Consider the following 17,699-nt stretch of genomic DNA (forward strand, 5'->3'; position numbering starts at 1 on the left):
GGAGCCTGGAGCAGAGGGAAAAGAGAGGTGTTTGTACACACTGAACATTTTAACATTACTGGTATGGTAAGGTAGGTGTCTGGAATTCTCCCTTCATGTTTTGGTTCTCCTTTTGTGTGTTTGTACAAAAGACCTGTGAGTGCTTTTGAATAGAATTTGCTTTGCACATTCTAATTTCAATAAAGCTATGAAAACTGAGAGATTATGGTAGTGTAATAGATGATGAAATACAGTGACTAAGTTAGATTAACAAAAGGCAAGTTCTGTTCTTTTTAGATGTCAATAGCCTAAAAAAAATTCAGTGTCTGGGGTGGGGGCAGCAGAAATAAAAGAGAAAGGAAAATAAAAGAAGCACTGTTTCAAGCCCAAGCAACAAAACTCTTCAGACAACCTCTAAAAGAGATTACCAAATATGTGATTACAACAGCATCACAACCACATCTGCATAATTCAAGAAGTGGTAAAAGTCAGTTTTCCTTCAAGCAGAGGTGCATCTTAGGAATGCATCAGATTGGGAAAGAGTTCAACAGCAGAAAGAGGGGCATATGCTACAGAACTACATGTATTTTGGAATACAAACAAAGTGTAAGTAAAATACAAAATTTCAATTCAAACTGCTGTGAAAAAAAAAATCTCATCTTTATTTTTCACTGAAAAACAAAGACTATCTTAAATAAAGCACCAGAGCCCCACTTCTCCCTCCAATAAAAAGAAAACTTGAAAAGGATGTACAATCACTAACCTGTTGAGTGAGCTGGATGCTGGGAAGTTTCCCATCTGAAGATCGTGTAACAGGCAGTGGAGGGACCAGATCAGCTTTGACACTGGAATTATGATACCACAAAATGGATATTGCTTTAATGAGGTAAACTATAACTGTGCAGAGGAAGAACAATGAAACTGACACAGACTGCTCTGTTGATCTGAAAGGCTTCTACCACCTGACTTGGGACACCTGAAAGCTGTCATGCTGATCCTTTGTGGGCACCTTCAGGGCATAGCCCATCCAATCACTGTGTTTTCCTGGTCTTTTGAAGCAGCCTAAATCGATACAACATCACTGAATGACAGGATGGTTTGGTTTGGGAGGGACCATAAAGATCATCCAGTTCCACCTCCTGCTATAGGCCTGGATACCTTCCACTATCCCAGGTTGCTCAGAGTTCCCTCCAACCTGGTCTTGGGCACTTCTAGGGATAGGGCAGCCACAGCTTCTCTGGGCAACCTCTGCCAGGACCCAGCCACCCTCATGGCAAAGACAAGTCCCACGTGAAATCATGGGTGTGCCACAGCTCCTTCAGGGTGCTATTCAGCTAAAACTAACCTTCCAGATGGGGACTGCTTTCATATTTTTATGGCTTTGCTGCAGCTGAGAATGGGACTGTTGCTTTTCCATTCATAAGTACTTTTCAGTCTTCTAGTAAAGACTGATCCACCAATTGATGAAGGGGGTTGTACTAGAGATCCCATGAAAAAAATTACAGGCCTAACACTGATAACATCTTAACTCTATCAAGGATGAAGTTACCTGGAAAGCAACTCATGGATTCTCATCCCCTAAGCAACTTTATGACCTACCACGGAAGATCAATACAGGTTTATTTCAGCCTTTTCAGTTTTTCCTCCTTCCAAAAGGATCAAGAAAGCCACTGTGGCTGAGAACAGACCATAAATGTCTTTGGAGTTGTTTCATTCATGTTTAGCTCTGAACACATACTATTCAGGTGGTCACCTGAACCCTGTGCCACCAACAAGCCACATTTATGCGGCTTCTTACCACCACGATCTCTAACAACTTTTGGCTGCACTAGACTAGTTCAGTGCTAATAACCATGTTCGCATACTTCACTTCAGACAGGACGGATCTCTCCCCATCGGAGCACTGGGACCGCCGGTACTGCCGGTAGCTGCGAGGGGAGTGCGAGTGCCGGATGCGGATGGGGTCGCCTTGAGTCCTGAGAGAGACACACAATTCACAACAGGGCCTTGGTCAACCAGATCCTTGGCACAAAACACAAATTCGGCTGCAGACTGAGAGTCTTCGCATTTCATACTGAAGTGTAAGAGATGGCTTCTTGCCCTGGCTGAATTTAAAGGGCTGATGCTCCTTTTTAGAAGTCTGGACTTGGAATTCAATGCTTTAAGAGAGCAGAGGTCACAAACTGGCATGCCCATATTTGAAAATGGAACTTTAATAAAGAATGCATTAATTTATATGTCCTTAACATCAGCCTTTTCTGCCGAGTGGTGTTTGGAAATACATTATAATGCAACCCAGGATCCCATTTGTGCCACATTTAAGCTGCTTGTACTGACACTTGGAATCCCAAATGGGCAATTATTGCAGTGAAATGGATGTTGGTTCTTAAGGAAATAGCTGTGCCCTGGCAGCTGCCCATGACAAGCCAGGGAAGGGGTTGCAGAGATTAAAGAGTGCCTTGGATGATTGGAATATTTAAAACAAAGAAGTTTAAGAAAAAATGTATTTTCTTATTTGCATTCATTTCTTTCTGGTTCTGTAGCTTATGATGTAAGTTTCATGGCTAGCATAGGGAGACATACAGAACATACAGACAGATTCATGAGTGTGTGGGAGAGATTAGGAGAGATTAAGATGGGGATTTTTCTTATTTTGAAAAGGAAAAATATTTGATTTTAAGATCATTAAGTATCCCCACCCAACTCATCCTAGGGGAGTATTTGGAATAGATATGAGCTTATAGATTATATGTAAATCCATTCCTATTTCAGTAGGACAGAGTTCACAGTAAAATAAGAAAAGTCGGCTTTTATATTCAAAAAAATAAATTCTGACACAAACTCACTCCACTTTAGTGTATGGAATTTCTTTCAGTTGCTCCTCAGATAGGCCAGATGGATCCACAAGCTCCTTCCTATGAAGGATAAGGAAAAGTAAAAAATGTCACAGTAACTGTGAAGTGCAAAAAGTTTTATTATATTGGGCTAAAAAGATATACTAAAACAAGCTGTTGTCAGCCCTGAAGCTATTTTGACATCAAAACAGGACACTTATTTTGAAATGGGTGTAATTTCACCTTGATTGCTTCAACTGCATGTCTCATCCTATTCCACCTTCTTCTCACCTCCCTGCAAATCTGATCTTGTTGCTTCACAATATCATGAACATTATGTGTGCTGAACAGTGAATATGATTTGGAATTGCTAAATATCTTCCTAAGGGGTAATGGGGTATCATGCTAAAAGTGTCGATATGACATTTTGGAAGCCACACAGGAATAAATCTCTAAAATGATGTATTGTTCTTTAAAAATTAATTTACATACAATGGTCATCTTTATTCAGTGCACTCAGTGACCTGCAGTATCTTCTACACACAGGAGGTCATTAACATACATAATTTACTGAAACTACATCAGTGTAGTGCCACAGTGGAGGGGATTTGAATAACTGCATTAAAGGCAAACGAAGCATCTCTCAGACCCTACAAGGACCATACTTACTGAATATGTTTCCACAGTTCTTCTTTAGCTTGTACATCTGGGCTTCTCCTATAAATATCAACAAAGACAACAAAGGCTGTGACAACAGACAAAAAACTGTGAAAACCATCATCTGACCATGTTGCTGTCCAAATAACTTTTAACAGCACAGACCCTGCACAGAAATCATGATAAATGTAATCCAACAGTGACTTCAACTTTAAGGTTTGTTATCTCAGAAAACTCATTAAACTTCATTGCTTTATTTCAACTGAAAAGTCATTTCTTGAATGACAGGCTCTCAATCACAATTCCAGTTCCACCAGCCTTCAGCAAGAGTGTACATAAAACATAAACAACAGCAGAATTCCCCAAGCCAAATCACTGCCAAGTTGCTGCCAACACTTATCCCTCCAAGGACAACATGTTTTGGAATAACACTTCTAAAAAAGGCCCTGAGAAATGTCCCGTGGCCCACAGAGCCCTTGGTGGGCAGAAGGAGGCACAGGCCACAGATCAGTGATCCCAGACATTCCCAGTGGACACCTGTAAAGACCTGAATGGAACAACTCCAATCACAGTGCAGCCTCTCTCTTTCTGGTCATCTCCAAAAAAGGTTTCTGCTCAATATATGTATTTTTGGTGTCCAATACAAAAAAAAAAAACAAACACAAAACAACCCACCAACAAACTAATCAAACCAGCAACTATGCCTACTACTTATGCACCTAAATATTTTAGCAAGTATTCAATTTATGCACAAAGAATTTACCAAAAATGGTAATCTCCCTGCTGCAAACATAGAGATGGAGCAAATCAAGCCTGAGGGGCAGGTTTTGTATTTTCTACTGAATCACAGCACAGATGCTTCTAACTAGAACCCCTTTATTTTTACTTTTCTTTTCCTTCTCTATTGCAAGGTAAGTGCAAAACAACCACTGCTGTTTAAGCTGCACCTGGAATTCACCCAAACCCATTCAGAGTAATAGATTAAGATTTTAGGCAGTGGCAAGGACTACGTTTGCATGGAGAGATCAGGTAACTCCTTTCCTTGTCATTATACAAGCTCAGTGTCAACAGCTAGACTGTTCCACACTATCTAAGATGTGAGGGATGCAACTTTTAGACACATACAGCACACATAAATATGCCCAAAGTTTCTCAAATACTAACTCTTACACCATCAGGTCATACAACCTGGTCTTTTTTTCTCTTAGAAAAAAGCCTAACATATTCAAAGATGCTTTAGGAGGCATATAATCCAAATTTAGATGTAGATCAAGGAGGACAGCAGAGATCTGCATTTTTTGCACCTCTAAATGGGCTCTCACCATTACAATGTTTGGCTTATTTCCAGACTTCAGCCTAGGAATAATGTTCAGAGACATCTATATTGCAGTAAACACTATACAGCTGATGTAAAGGCAGAATATATTGGAATGGTGATGTTTTGGGATACTGTTAAGATTTTATAGGAGCAGAAGTACTAGGAGATACTACTTGATTTTATAAACACCAGAGAAGGACCAAAGGGCCAAAAACAACCTAGCATTTGAGTTTCCCTAGTAGGGTTAAAATTAATTAATCTATAACCACCTCAGGCTCCAAGACTTTCCCGGCAGGATGATTCCCATCCTTGACAAACTGCTGTCTAATCCAGCTCCTCAGGTTCTCATGATGGCAACAGCTACAGCATGGGTGGTTTACAGTCCATTTGTTGTCTGTGTTCAGAGCTTTGTAAAGACTTTTGTGTTTCTGTTTATTATAATGCATTTAGTTTTCTCTGATTTTCACTTCTATCTGTGCCTCCTGCTTTCTGTGACCAGCTCCAGGTATTTTTCTCTGTGATCTCTGCAATTTTCCTCTCTTTCCACCCGTGCAATTACACTAATAAAAAAGACTTTGCTGTACAATACAATTCAGCAGTATGGTATCCCGTGGGGGAAAAAGAAGAAAAAAGAAAAAAGGGCTAAGTACAATACTCCTAATACTCAGTGACCCTTCTTGCATTTACTTCTCTTTATTGCATCTGTCCATGCTGCTTTTAACTCCCTGATGCAGTAAATTCAGTGGCATTTAACAGCCTTTTTCACCCTTCAGTTTTGAACTGATTTCTGCCCCCATGTAGCTTGCTGCTCACAAAATAGCAGCTGCAAACCCTGCCATCACCCTGGGGGTGGAAAGATAGGCATCCTCTATGAGGCAGAATAATCAGACAGTGGGGAATGTGAAAGCTCCCTGGAAAATGCCAGCTTCTCCAGGGAGGCTTTGTCATGCTTACTAGCCCTAGTTTGCCCGAGGAAGCAAAGCCCCAAATTTGCTCCCTAACCCAGGACTTGCACAAAGCAGGGTATTGTGCACACCACTGACCCATTTGATCAGCTCATGGCTTTTACTTATTCATGGAAATACAGCAGTTCAAGACCTAGCCTTAAGTCTCAAGTATCACAAAGCATCATGTGAAGCCTCACCAACAGTAAGAAATATTAATTTGTGGGGCAGCATGGAAAGAGAGTGGTTATATAGGAAGACATCTTCATTTGTCCACTTTCTAGGAACTGTGCTTCCTGCTTTCTGTGACCAGCTCCAGGTATTTTTCTCTGTGATCTCTGCCACTTTCCTTCTTTCCATCCCTGCAATTACACCAATAATAAAGACTTTGCTGTACAACACCAGTTTAGCAGTACAGCATACCATGGGAAAAAAAAAGAAAAAAGGGCAAAATACAGTGATTCCTCCGACCAAACTTCTCTTAGACTTGACATCCTGCAACTGGTTATTTTCCATCTGTTTAAGAAATGTTACCATACTGGGATAACCTTACAGCATTTATTCAAGTTAGCTCCCCACCAAAGAACATAAAGAAATACGATGCAGATAAAGTAACTTAATTAAGGCATTTTCTTTCCAAAAGTGTGCTCCCCCCCTTCCTTTCAAAGCAAAATGAAGGAAAGCTCACAAAAAGAAAAGTGAAATGCAAGATGAAATGTAGGTATTGCATATACTGAATAGGACATTCATGCTTGTATGGTTCTTAAGAGCCCATAACAAAGCAATTCTTATGTTAAATCTTTAAAGCTAGATCACAATCCCTCTTTTACTTTGTTTTCAACTTTTTAATGTGATTTTTTTTAAAATCTCACTGGTTTGATATATAGGACTCAGATTGTCCTATCTCAGTATCTGAATCAATACCTTCTGGACAATTTGCATGATAATCAGTTTCTCTAATGCACAGGGAACCTAATGGGACTTCCCAGTAAGTGATTAATCTCACGGGGGTTTTTTGTTTATTTTTTATTTCGTTTGCACAAGCTGGAACAGCTCTACACATTAATAAGGTCTACATTATTTTTTGTGCCTGCATCTGCACCCTTATTAATATTTCAGTTTGAGTCACAAATGGTAAATTTAAATAGCCATGGAATTTTATGGCCATTCTTCTTAATTAGAAAAAGCCCTTTGGCTACACAGATGTTTTACATGAACTCCTGAAAATAAACCCTGTGGACCTAGAATTGGGAGCTCTCTGCATTTGCTTATTCCTTGAGGAGAAAGAAAGGTCAAATTCCTGTCAAATACTTTTATTCCCAAGACCAAGGAGACATTAACTTGCCACCACGAATTATTATTATTACTCATTATCAAGCAAATGAAATGCACTATGCCAGGCACAGTAACAAACATTTCAGATACTACTTCACATATGGGAAGCTACATTTACAAATGGACATACTGTGAAAGAATTACCTGTTCTACTAAATTTAAGGGTTTGTATCAATTTTTGAATGGGCAAGTTGAAATGACCATTTCACAACATTTAAAACCAAAATAACCATGACCTATGGAATTAGGTTTCCTTTTCTTCTGAACTGTGTCCGGTCAAGTAAACAACAGCTGAGCCAAACTAAATTAAATACATTCTCTTATAATGTACTACATGTTAACAGTTAAATGCCTTTACTAATTTATTTTCAAAAATTAGTTTGGGTTTATTTCATTGTGGGTTTGTTTGTTTTTTTTAACTAGAGAGTGTGATAAAAGGGAGAAACTAATGGATAACTAAAAGAATAGCAAAAGGAAATGAGAAGCCTTCCAAAATCATCAGAACGTCCTCATTTCTTTGCTTCCTCTAGGATTTTTGCTTTCTAAGTTTCATAGATGCTTAACACCTATGTGTTTTTGTTAAAAGTAGTTTAAATGAAATATAACTCAGAATGTCACTGTGCTGGAAAATAAAAGCCATTTCATAAGTTAAGTTAACCACAAGAGGGAACCCGTGCTGTCCAAACAATGAGATTTACCTGGCCTGTGGGTACAAAAGAAAAGTTGGCTACAAATTTAATGTAACCATTATTAACTGAGTACATGTCCTAGTTTACAGCACTTTCTGTATATAATAAAACAAACCAAAAGCAAATTTAATGAACTGTATTAGCTAGATTCCATACAAGTAAGCTTTAATATTCCTGAGGTTTAGTAATATATCTTTGTACAATTACACCTAATAACCCAAGACTTTTGTGCAGCTGAAAGTGAACAAGTCTGTACAAAGCCTGTTAAAGAAGAAATTCCAATATTTGGACCTTTAAAGGTAAATTCTGTTCCTCATAAAGAAATAAAACTCTGCACTACAAAACTGGAGACAGCAATGAGTTCTAGCAACATGGGCAACTGAAAATAAAACTCCATGGGATTTTAATGCTGGAAATTTCAGGGCTGACTGTGATTTCAGTGATACCAAACAGTGTGTCTATGCCCCCAACCCTGGCCATTTTAGAAGAAAAATATAAATGAAAGGAAACCAACATTTTCATTAGCCTGAGAAAATTAATTTCAAAAGCTGATAACTTCACCATGTCAGAACAGGCTGTAAGGCTTCATCATGGAAATCCTGACATTGGGATGCAATATACCACTGATTGCTGCTTGTCAGGGATATTTTGACATGGAAACATGAGCAGCTGCTTTTATCTGGAACACCACTGCAGATATTATATGATTAAACAGGTGTGCATGTATTCCACAGAAATGTTTGCAGCTATCAAGCAAAATCTCAATGCTTCCACAGACGTGTTGCCCAGAACAGAGGAATCACTGTAGTCATTACAGAACTAATGTTCAATGAGCCACAGAAACATCCCTGACTTCTTCCCAGGTGATGGACAGAGTTTCTCAGCAGCTTTGTTACAAAGCCCTCTCTTATTTGCTATTTGTGCCCTAAAATTCAAATCACTAAGCAAAGGCAATTTGACCACGAACACGAGTCTGATAATGTGGGAGTATGCCGCGTGAAAATCTCTGCTCCTCAGCAGCTGAGAGCCACTGCCACACTGGAGGTATTCCTCCTGCTCCTCCAGCCTAAATTTACACATCAAAGGCTGCAAGGGTTACATACGATCGAGATCTGTGCCTGGATCGCCGGTAGTTTGGATCTGCCTGGGTTTTCCCTTTCTGCCGTCGCAGCACAGCTTCCCACTGAGGAGCCGAGTCAACCATATCGTTCTCCTGCCGCAATCTGCGAAAGAGGCACCAAGAGTTTAGTCTGAGGGCTCTCAGGGCAGGATGCTCTGAGAAGCAATGGAGTATTTCCATTCCCACCCCCCAAAACATCCAGCTCCTGCAATGCTGTACTTAACCTTTCATCTCGCTAAATTCTAAGTAATACTCCCAAACTGCATTAAAGTGTAAGAACTATATAAAAGAAAACTTGCTGATTTGTTATTTAGAAACAGCATGAGCCAAAAATGTAACAATCCATGCCTTTAAGGACAGACCCACAATTTGCATTCTTCTTCCCAGTCCAGGCCAAACATCTGGAATTTTTCCCTGTTTACATATTCCACTCTACCTCATCTGCACCAAATGGGAGACCCCACATCATGCTACAAAGTTCTACTACTACAGCTTTCAGAAGCACTTTACTGCAGCATACCCCTTCCTAGGATCCAGGAAAAAATCCGCTAGGTGAGTCCCCACTCAGAAGAATCATCGTTCCATCCTAACCTGCAACAAAGCTCAGGATGCATGCAGATCTCCATGGCACTCCTTCTGCACCATCCCCTGAGGATTTGGTCCCTGTCATGGCTTGTGTGGATCTAAATGACATGCTGTGCCTTTTATTCCTTCTTTTTTTAAGTTGGTTTGTTTGAAATCCATTAATTCATTGATGGAATGCATTACAGATTGAGCTAAATATCAAAACCCTGTCAACTCAGCACGTTTGTTAGCAGGCTGCAGTAGTTCCACAATGCCACAGCCCTCCAGGCAGCACTTGACCAAAGTTCCACTTGACCAAAGTTCCACAGATGCTTCCCACAGTTTTGAGGCTGCACATGTGACTGCTGGGATGAAGTGCTAAGGTGGTGGAGCAAATGGATATGCCTGGTCACAGCAGTGGGTTTAAACTTCAGCAGGGATTTCAAAGCATCCCTGGAAAATATCTCCCAAGTGTGTATTGTCTGATTGGATGGCATGACTGGGATACTGGAGAAATCAGAGGGGAAGACTGACAGGTACAGCAAACAAAGAAGCCAGCAGAGATAAAGGGATTACACTGGAGACTGGAGACGTAGGCAATGCAAAGTATGTTGTTGCTGCTCTTCACTTCAGATGTACTTTTCTCTTTGAGTTTTGAATAGTATCAGGCTAAACCAGCTACACAGGCTTCTGCTTTTCCTTTAATCAGATCTTCTCTCACATGCATAATGAATTTTGAGCTCAATCCCCAGCTACTGTAAACAGACACAACTCTACCAAATGGTATGAAGCATCTGGAGAAGACTGCAACCTCAGGTTTTGATTTCTAAGCAAATCTTTTTAAATCTGTAATCTGCTGACAGGTATTAACATAAACTTCTATCTAAGGATTTAGTAGAAAGACTCACACAGCAACAAGTAATGAGTTGTGATTTTCATCCCAAATAATCCAATTTGTGCAAACAGCAATCACCCCATATGGCATAGACACCACCAACTGCCTCCCACACGTGGCAGTCACTTGCACAAAAATACTGAAAATCTAAATATATAAAGTTAGCACTGCAGCTATTAAAACAAGTCATGTCAGCAAACTCAAAGTACTGTTGCACCACAGCAGAACTCTACTAGATGGAGACATGAAGAACATGTTATGAACAAAAAAAGGGTTACCCATTTTTTTTCCAAAAGTTGTAGAATTACAAGTTTAACCAGTTCTGGCAGAGGAGAGTTTTGTTAGCTGCTTGTTGTAATCACCTGTTAAGTATCGGGTCGTTAGCCATCGATGGTTGAGAATTCACTCTATTGCATCAGCATCACCCTGCTTGTGGCCAGGTGGGAGGATGGCATCCCCCCCAGAGTAGAGGGGAGGGAACCAGGAGTCCTCAGAGTAGAGGGGAGGGAACCAGGAGTAGAGGAGAGGGAACCAGGAGTTGATATGCAGATAAGTTTAGAGCGAAAATGCAATGGGGCAAGCCCCTATTCCAAACGCAATTAATAAACCCCTAAACCAGCAATCCAGTATAGAATTCAGAGATCAAAGTGGTCTCTAGACATCAGGGGTGAGGTGAGAAGCCAGCAGAGACTCTGAAAAACCTTAATGGCCCCTCACCACAACTTCTGAAGGTGTTGGTTGGAGCCAGGATCCGAGACTGCCAACTGAAAATTGTAATCCAGGGGTGTGTATACCCTTGCTAGCTCTCATGAGGATGGACCTCAGCTGTGCCCTGTGGAGGGCAAAGCTGCATTTGCCTCCTCCTCCAAGTCATTGCAGGGAGTTTCAACCTCCCAACCTTGAGCTGATCACTTATAATAAAGGCATCAAGAAAGGAGACCTATCATCTGCCCTGCTTATTTCAGAACATACATTTTGCAGTAGCAAAGAAAGGTAGTAGGCTCACATTTAACAAGGTAAAAGATGACCAAGGTACCACAATCTCTACATTAGATACATCATTTGAATGCAGTGTTCAAATTCTAATAATTTTGGGGCAAGTCTTTTAGGGTTTTGGTGACAGAAGTGACAAAAAAATGCTGAAAGAAATTTAGCTCAAATCCCAAATTTCTATTTAAAGGTACTTTTTAATAAAAACTGTTGCCCTTGTACTGAAAGCCCATTACAGTTTTCCTTTCAAACTTTTCACTGAGCACCAGCACAGGCTGCCCAGAGAGGTGGTGGTGTCTCCACCCTTGGAGATACTGAAGAGCTGTGTGGAAGTGATCCTGGACTACCAGCTCTTGGTGGCCCTGCTGGGGCAGTGGTTGGACCAGATGACACCCGGAGGTCCCTGCCAGCCTCAACCATTCAGTCACTCTCTGATTCTAATCAGATACATCTTCTAAGTGTAGCCAGGAAGGAAATTATGCTTCAGTATGCACTGGCTGCTCCTTTAATCTATTTTTATCTACACAATAAATTTTGACCACAGGATTGAAAACGCAAATGCATTTCTTCTGTGATTGAAATATGCTCACCACAGGTTCTTCTTCACTTTCATATGAACATCTGCTTAGGAGAAAACATTTATATAATGGTGTGAAACCTCAAAGACTGAGATCAGGTAAAAAGATTTTCCCCAAGATTTTTCTCGTTTTCTGCCCTCAGAAGCTCTCATCTATGTTTCTGGTTTTCTCTGATAATTTGTTTTCTTCTGGCAAATAATTCACAGTGATCTCTTGACATGTGAACAATATATTCTACTCTACTGTGACCAGAAGCAGACTTCTTTGGTTAATGTGAGTATTCACTCTTTTTTTTCCCAATAAAATAAAACACTTTTGTTTCTGGTTGTGTCAGGGATCAGATTATTGTATTGGGAAATAAATTGCATTAGTCTATGTAACAGCAGAAATTTGAGTAACTGGCAGTTGCAAGCCTCATTATAATGTCCTATTTAACCCTGCTAGTGCTGGCTCATCTCTGAAAACAGGAAGCCTCTGACCTTCCAGCTTGTTATGTTCCTGCTATGACTGCTAACAAAATGCAGAAATTCATTATGAGTGGTTGTTTTCCTGCATTGCTCACAAGGAACAAGTCTTAGACTTCCAACTCATTTAGTACTTGTTTAATCTAACACTGATAATGATTTTTTTTCTGGACAGATTTCAAGTGATCATCTAAGAACAACAGATGCTCAAACATTAACATTTTTGTTGTATCTTCCATTTCTGAAAATGTGAAAAACTTAGAAACAGATTTTTTTCTTTTTATTTTTAATTTTTTTTTTATGAAGTGAGTAAGTGTGGGTAAAAGCCCTTTCATTCTTAAAAAAAAAAAAAAAAAAAGATAAGCAGTACTTAATCCTTCTTACAATCAGTCTTTATATTGCCAGGAGTTCTTAAAAACATTCTTGTGGTCAGTCTCTAATTTCTTTCACTTGCTTGTGGAGCTCCCTGCAGAAAGATTTTCACAAGAGGAAAAAAACCTGGCAAGAGTGTTCTGGGAGAAAGGGATACAAAATACCATTTACTGCTGATCACTGAAACTACACTCAGCATGTCATTTAAACTTCAGCTGGAAAACAAACCTTCCATGCACACTAGGTTATTGTTAGCCAAGTACCCTACAAGACTGTGCTCTGCTTTAGGTAAGCTTCAAAGAAATCTCATGTCTCAGATGTGCTTTATGCCATCCCATGTGAGTGTCACAATGGTTTTTAACATTTCTTTAACTACTGCAAGTCATGCTGAAAATGTAATTATACTGCATACTCCTGCTGCACTATCTAGCACAGAATTATTTCTCAGCGCTTCCAGAGACCTGGAAATCATTTATCACTGAATATGAGACACAAAGAAATGATGGCAGATCATGCAGACAGTAACTTAGAAACTTTGCCTTAAAACAGCTCCTCTTTTGTCTAGTTACATTTCTCTTGCACTGTATTTATGCAATGTGAGGAAATTCTTTGTGCTTTTAAAAAGTATATTTTCAGAAATACCTCCAGGATGTTGTGATCTCCAGTGCAACATAAAATATGCTGCAGCTTTGAAGGGAATTTTTAGGAAGTCAGTAGTTACGTCATCTTTTTCATACCAGCAACAAGAAAAATAGAATATATAATACAGGACTTGTTAGCATCACTTGATATGAACTATTGCTGCCCTATTAGAACTTGATGCTGTACACGTTTTGGGTTTGGGCCCACACCTGACATTTTGGAAAACAAAATCTTTATAAAATTAAAAACATGAATTTAAAAACAACATTGAGATTTATAGCCACTAAAAATATCTTTACTTCTCAACAGCTTATTTTCTGCTTGAAAAAATCTGCACCTGAATTTGTGAGGTAAAAGTATATGCTGAGAATGTCATTATCAAGATATTATGCATTTTATTTGCATTTATACCACAAGTCTTTTGTAAGTGTGCCCTGTAATTGATCTTGTGGTTCATTACTGAGCTCTTCCCAAGAACAGGAGAGCAGGCATTCATTGCACACAACTATGATGATGTATTCTGGCAATTATCACTCTTCTTATTCAGAAAAGGGTCTTGAGCTGCCTCAGGAGTACTCTATACTCATAAAATATGTTAGATCCCTCCTTACTAGGTTTATCTGAGAAAGTCCATCTCCATTTGTCTGTTTCATGTCTTCCTAAAGCTATTAAATTCTTCATGTATTCCTGTCTAAAATACTTAATATATTGTCACCTGTTTCTCTTCTTCCGATGCTCTCTGTTGGAATTTTCGGATTCACTGCCGCTGCTGGTGTTACAACGGGACCGTGACCTGGAGAAGAGGAAAGCAACATCTCAAGATGAATGTATCTACTAACACCAAAATTACTGCAGTGTTAAATGAGGAAAGAGCAACACTGTAAAGACATTACTCTGAAAACCAGAATCAAAAGACTCTGGAGTGCTTGTCTACACCTGCAAGTCATATAATCTTTTTCTTATTAATTGATTGGGAAGAGCTGCTCCAAAAGTAGTGCACCCAGACTGTAGTATCAGTATCATTTTGAATAATTTCACTGTTTCATTATTTTTTAAATTTTGTATTGTTTTATTGTTAGCTTTTTTTTTTTGTGAATGCCACATCAACTTGTTTCTTGGAGGTATGAAATGTTTCATCTCTGTATGGTTCTTTTCTTCTTGCAGATTCTGGTACACCCAGCAGAAATTACGCAGAATTCTGGGTTTGCAGGCAAAACAAAATGCTGTCAGATCTATATATTCTATTCCCCTCAACTCCCATCCTGTAAATTCTTAAGTCCTCAGTCTATGGACTCTATTCTCCTCCCTATGCTAAATTAGGAAATCATTAGCTCAAATGCCTCCCACTCAAGTAAAAATGTGTTAGAAGAACAGGACAGCTAAAGTCTAGAAAAATCAGTTCACCCAGCTTATCTGAAGGGAATGTTAGGCAGCATGGTGAAACACCAGTAGCACTAGGATTCTGCTGCTCTTTATGGAAAAAAGAAGGCTGCACTATCCACAGGAAAACTCCTCTCTTCTACCTGAGACCCTAAATCTGTGACTGCATTTTGGAGCACACAGAATAGCTGTCAGGGCTTTGGTCCTAGAATCCAGGACTCTGCCACTCTACCACTGGCTAAAACTGGCACTCTCATCACAATCTGGTTTGGACTATTTGTTCTTTAGTGTGAGGATGGTTTGGGAATGGTTGGATTTGATGATCTAGAAAAGGTCCTTCCCAACCTGAACATTTCTGTGATTCCAAAGGCAAACGTGTTTCTCTGCTGTACTGACAACCCAGCAGATCAATGAGGAAAGCTGGCTGGTGTTAACAGGAGGTGGACTACAAGGATTTGGGCTGTCTAGAGATGGAATTGGTGACAGTTTTGCTTCAATGGAAAACAGAATCTTTCTTCTGAGGTCTCTGGCCATTAAATATGAGCTGTAAGGGGGTAAGTCCTGATGATGTTGGTAGACATACATATTTTCTTATGCCTCTTGGCTTTTCTTTCCCTTTTTGATAGCTGACATTTGTAAGAGGACAGATTTGTTAAACTGCACCTCAAACAAGCCAAGGAGAGAAAGCAGTTCCTTAGGTGTGAGTAACAAGTAAGGGAAGCATTTAATGACAAGGTAGGAAGTCCCTGACTAGCACCTGCTCACTGCATGTTCTAATGGTTTAGGAAGAGCCCCAAGAGGATGAGAGAAGATTGGTCCCAGGGAACAGCACAGATGCAGCATGAAGCTCTTCTATCTGGTCAGGCACACACCACTCAGCTTTCTAGAAGACTAGGACTGAATAACCAGGACACTGATACAGATGTCATTCTGACATACCTGAGAGCCTCATGAAATTCTCCATAATACCTATGAATTATGGTTTCCTCCAACAAATTGCTGAGCCTTTAAATCCTTTGGTCTATGGAGTCTGTTCTACCCTCTCTTCTAAATTAGGAAATCATTAGCTCAAATAGCTCCCATTCAAACAAAAATGTCTTGGAATAATAGGACAGCTCAAGTCTAGGAAAATCAGTTAAAATCAGTTAAAGTCTAGGAAAATCAGTTAAATCCATATTACCTGTGGGGAATAAATTTGGCAAAGTGAAATTTCCCCCAGAGAAGGAGGGGAGAAAAGATACCAAGTTTAATTTTTTTTTTTTTTTTTTTTTTCATTTTATAGCTTTAGTCAGGTTTGTTGGCCTTTGCCCTGGGGGAAGGGAATTGATGTTTTTTTCAGGGCATTGTTCCACTAGGCAGGGCCTGATGAACTTAACATCTTAACAGACTGGGAGTAGCACAGAAGAAACACAAAAGATAACGACCATCAACGACCATTAATGACCATCAACTCTAAACATCAACCCTGGCATGGTCATAGACACCTGGTCTGGGAAAAGAAAGATAGGAATGAGGACCAAATTAGCATTGGAGGCAAACAAATTCATATCCAATAGAAAACCAAATACTGTGAACTGCATAATTGGAACCAATGAGCATTGAACCAATGAATCTCTATGGGTTTTGACTGTACAAAGTTAGTGAAAAATCTGGTAAAATAAACGTGTCGTGGAATTATTTCCTCTGCACATTGAGGCTACGTGAGGATGAAATTATTTCTGTTGTTCTGTTGACATCCTGGTCAGAAAAACAAACTAGCCAGAATAGAGTAATGCCTTGATTCTCTAATACAAAAAATGTTGTTGGGTTTTTTTTGTTTTTCCCACAGTTTCAGTGACATCCCCAAACTTCATGTTCATCATTTAAAGCCAGGCTATCCATGCTGCCAGCTAAAACTACACTTTTCTGGGTGAAGCTCAAAGTGGGAATAAAAAATATGTTTGTTAATACAGAAAATCGTAACCCCAAAGGAAGAAGGAAGATTAAAAGATGATGTAAAAAAGAGTCACTCAAGCACAATGGAAGAGTTAAGACCAATAAATGCTCTAGAACTGCAGCAGCCCTTATGCAGCCAAAAGTACACCTTTCCCCAGCCCAGTCTTATCAGATGCTTAATAAATATACCACTAACACCAATATCAATAAGTTGTTTGAGCAACACTGTTCTTTCACACTTCCAGGTCATTAACATGACTCTTCTACATTTTTCAGTATGACAAGAAGTTCCTTCACGTGATTTAAGTAATTTATCTCATAAGGTACCAAAACAGCCAAAAATCACAGCGTGGCAGGCAAAGTACAAGATAAAACATCCAAATTGATCAAACTCAAGATAACCCTTTCTCTAACTTTTCAGGAATGAAAATCTGATTCACCTTTTGGATATTGCCCATTGAATTACCTTGTGTTCCTTGTCAGGAAAGCATTTGTGGGGAGACAGAAGGGCTCCTGAGCTGTCAGATGAGTGGCAGCTGCTCATGCTTGTTGTCAGAATATTATCTTTCACTGAATATTAACAATCATCTTTTATTGCATTGAATACAATACCAAAAATGAGTAGAAAAAAAAGATTGTTGCCTAAATCAGGTGCAAGAACACATGAGATCATCCCAATCTCTGACAATCTTAAGGTATCTTTTGTCCTTCCTTCCCTGTTTTCCTTGTCATGCAATATATTTGATATTTTACAGGTAGAATACCTATATACTCTGGCATAAAGAGCCGGGAAGAAGTCATAGTCAGTTTTACAAGAGACACAACAAATACTGCCTAGGAGGGGGCTTGGAAGGCTGAGGAAAGCTCACATTCTGGCACAGTTTTTCCTAGTTAAAATGAGAGGAGAATAGCCAAATTGTGAGGAAGTGGAGGTCTTTTGCAATGTACAGTAACAAACATGTGGAAAGAGGTCCCTTCTGAGCACGGGGGCTTTCCACCTGAG

At 39.6% G+C, this 17,699-nt stretch overlaps 1 protein-coding gene across 2 annotated transcripts in view; it reads right to left on the minus strand.

The window, feature by feature from the left end:
* The window catches only part of EPB41L4A (erythrocyte membrane protein band 4.1 like 4A), a 118,394-nt gene that overhangs the window by 4,429 nt on the left and 96,266 nt on the right, over positions 1-17,699 (minus strand). For both annotated transcript variants that reach the window (XM_059836739.1, XM_059836738.1), the window contains 6 exons: positions 14,097-14,174; positions 8,860-8,979; positions 3,483-3,530; positions 2,826-2,894; positions 1,845-1,955; positions 743-824 (listed from right to left, as the gene is read on the minus strand). In XM_059836739.1, the coding sequence (XP_059692722.1) occupies positions 743-824; positions 1,845-1,955; positions 2,826-2,894; positions 3,483-3,530; positions 8,860-8,979; positions 14,097-14,174 (508 nt within the window). The remainder of the gene's footprint in view (positions 1-742; positions 825-1,844; positions 1,956-2,825; positions 2,895-3,482; positions 3,531-8,859; positions 8,980-14,096; positions 14,175-17,699) is intronic.

This window comes from Haemorhous mexicanus, chromosome Z, assembly GCF_027477595.1.
Source record: "Haemorhous mexicanus isolate bHaeMex1 chromosome Z, bHaeMex1.pri, whole genome shotgun sequence".
Lineage (NCBI taxonomy): Eukaryota > Metazoa > Chordata > Aves > Passeriformes > Fringillidae > Haemorhous > Haemorhous mexicanus.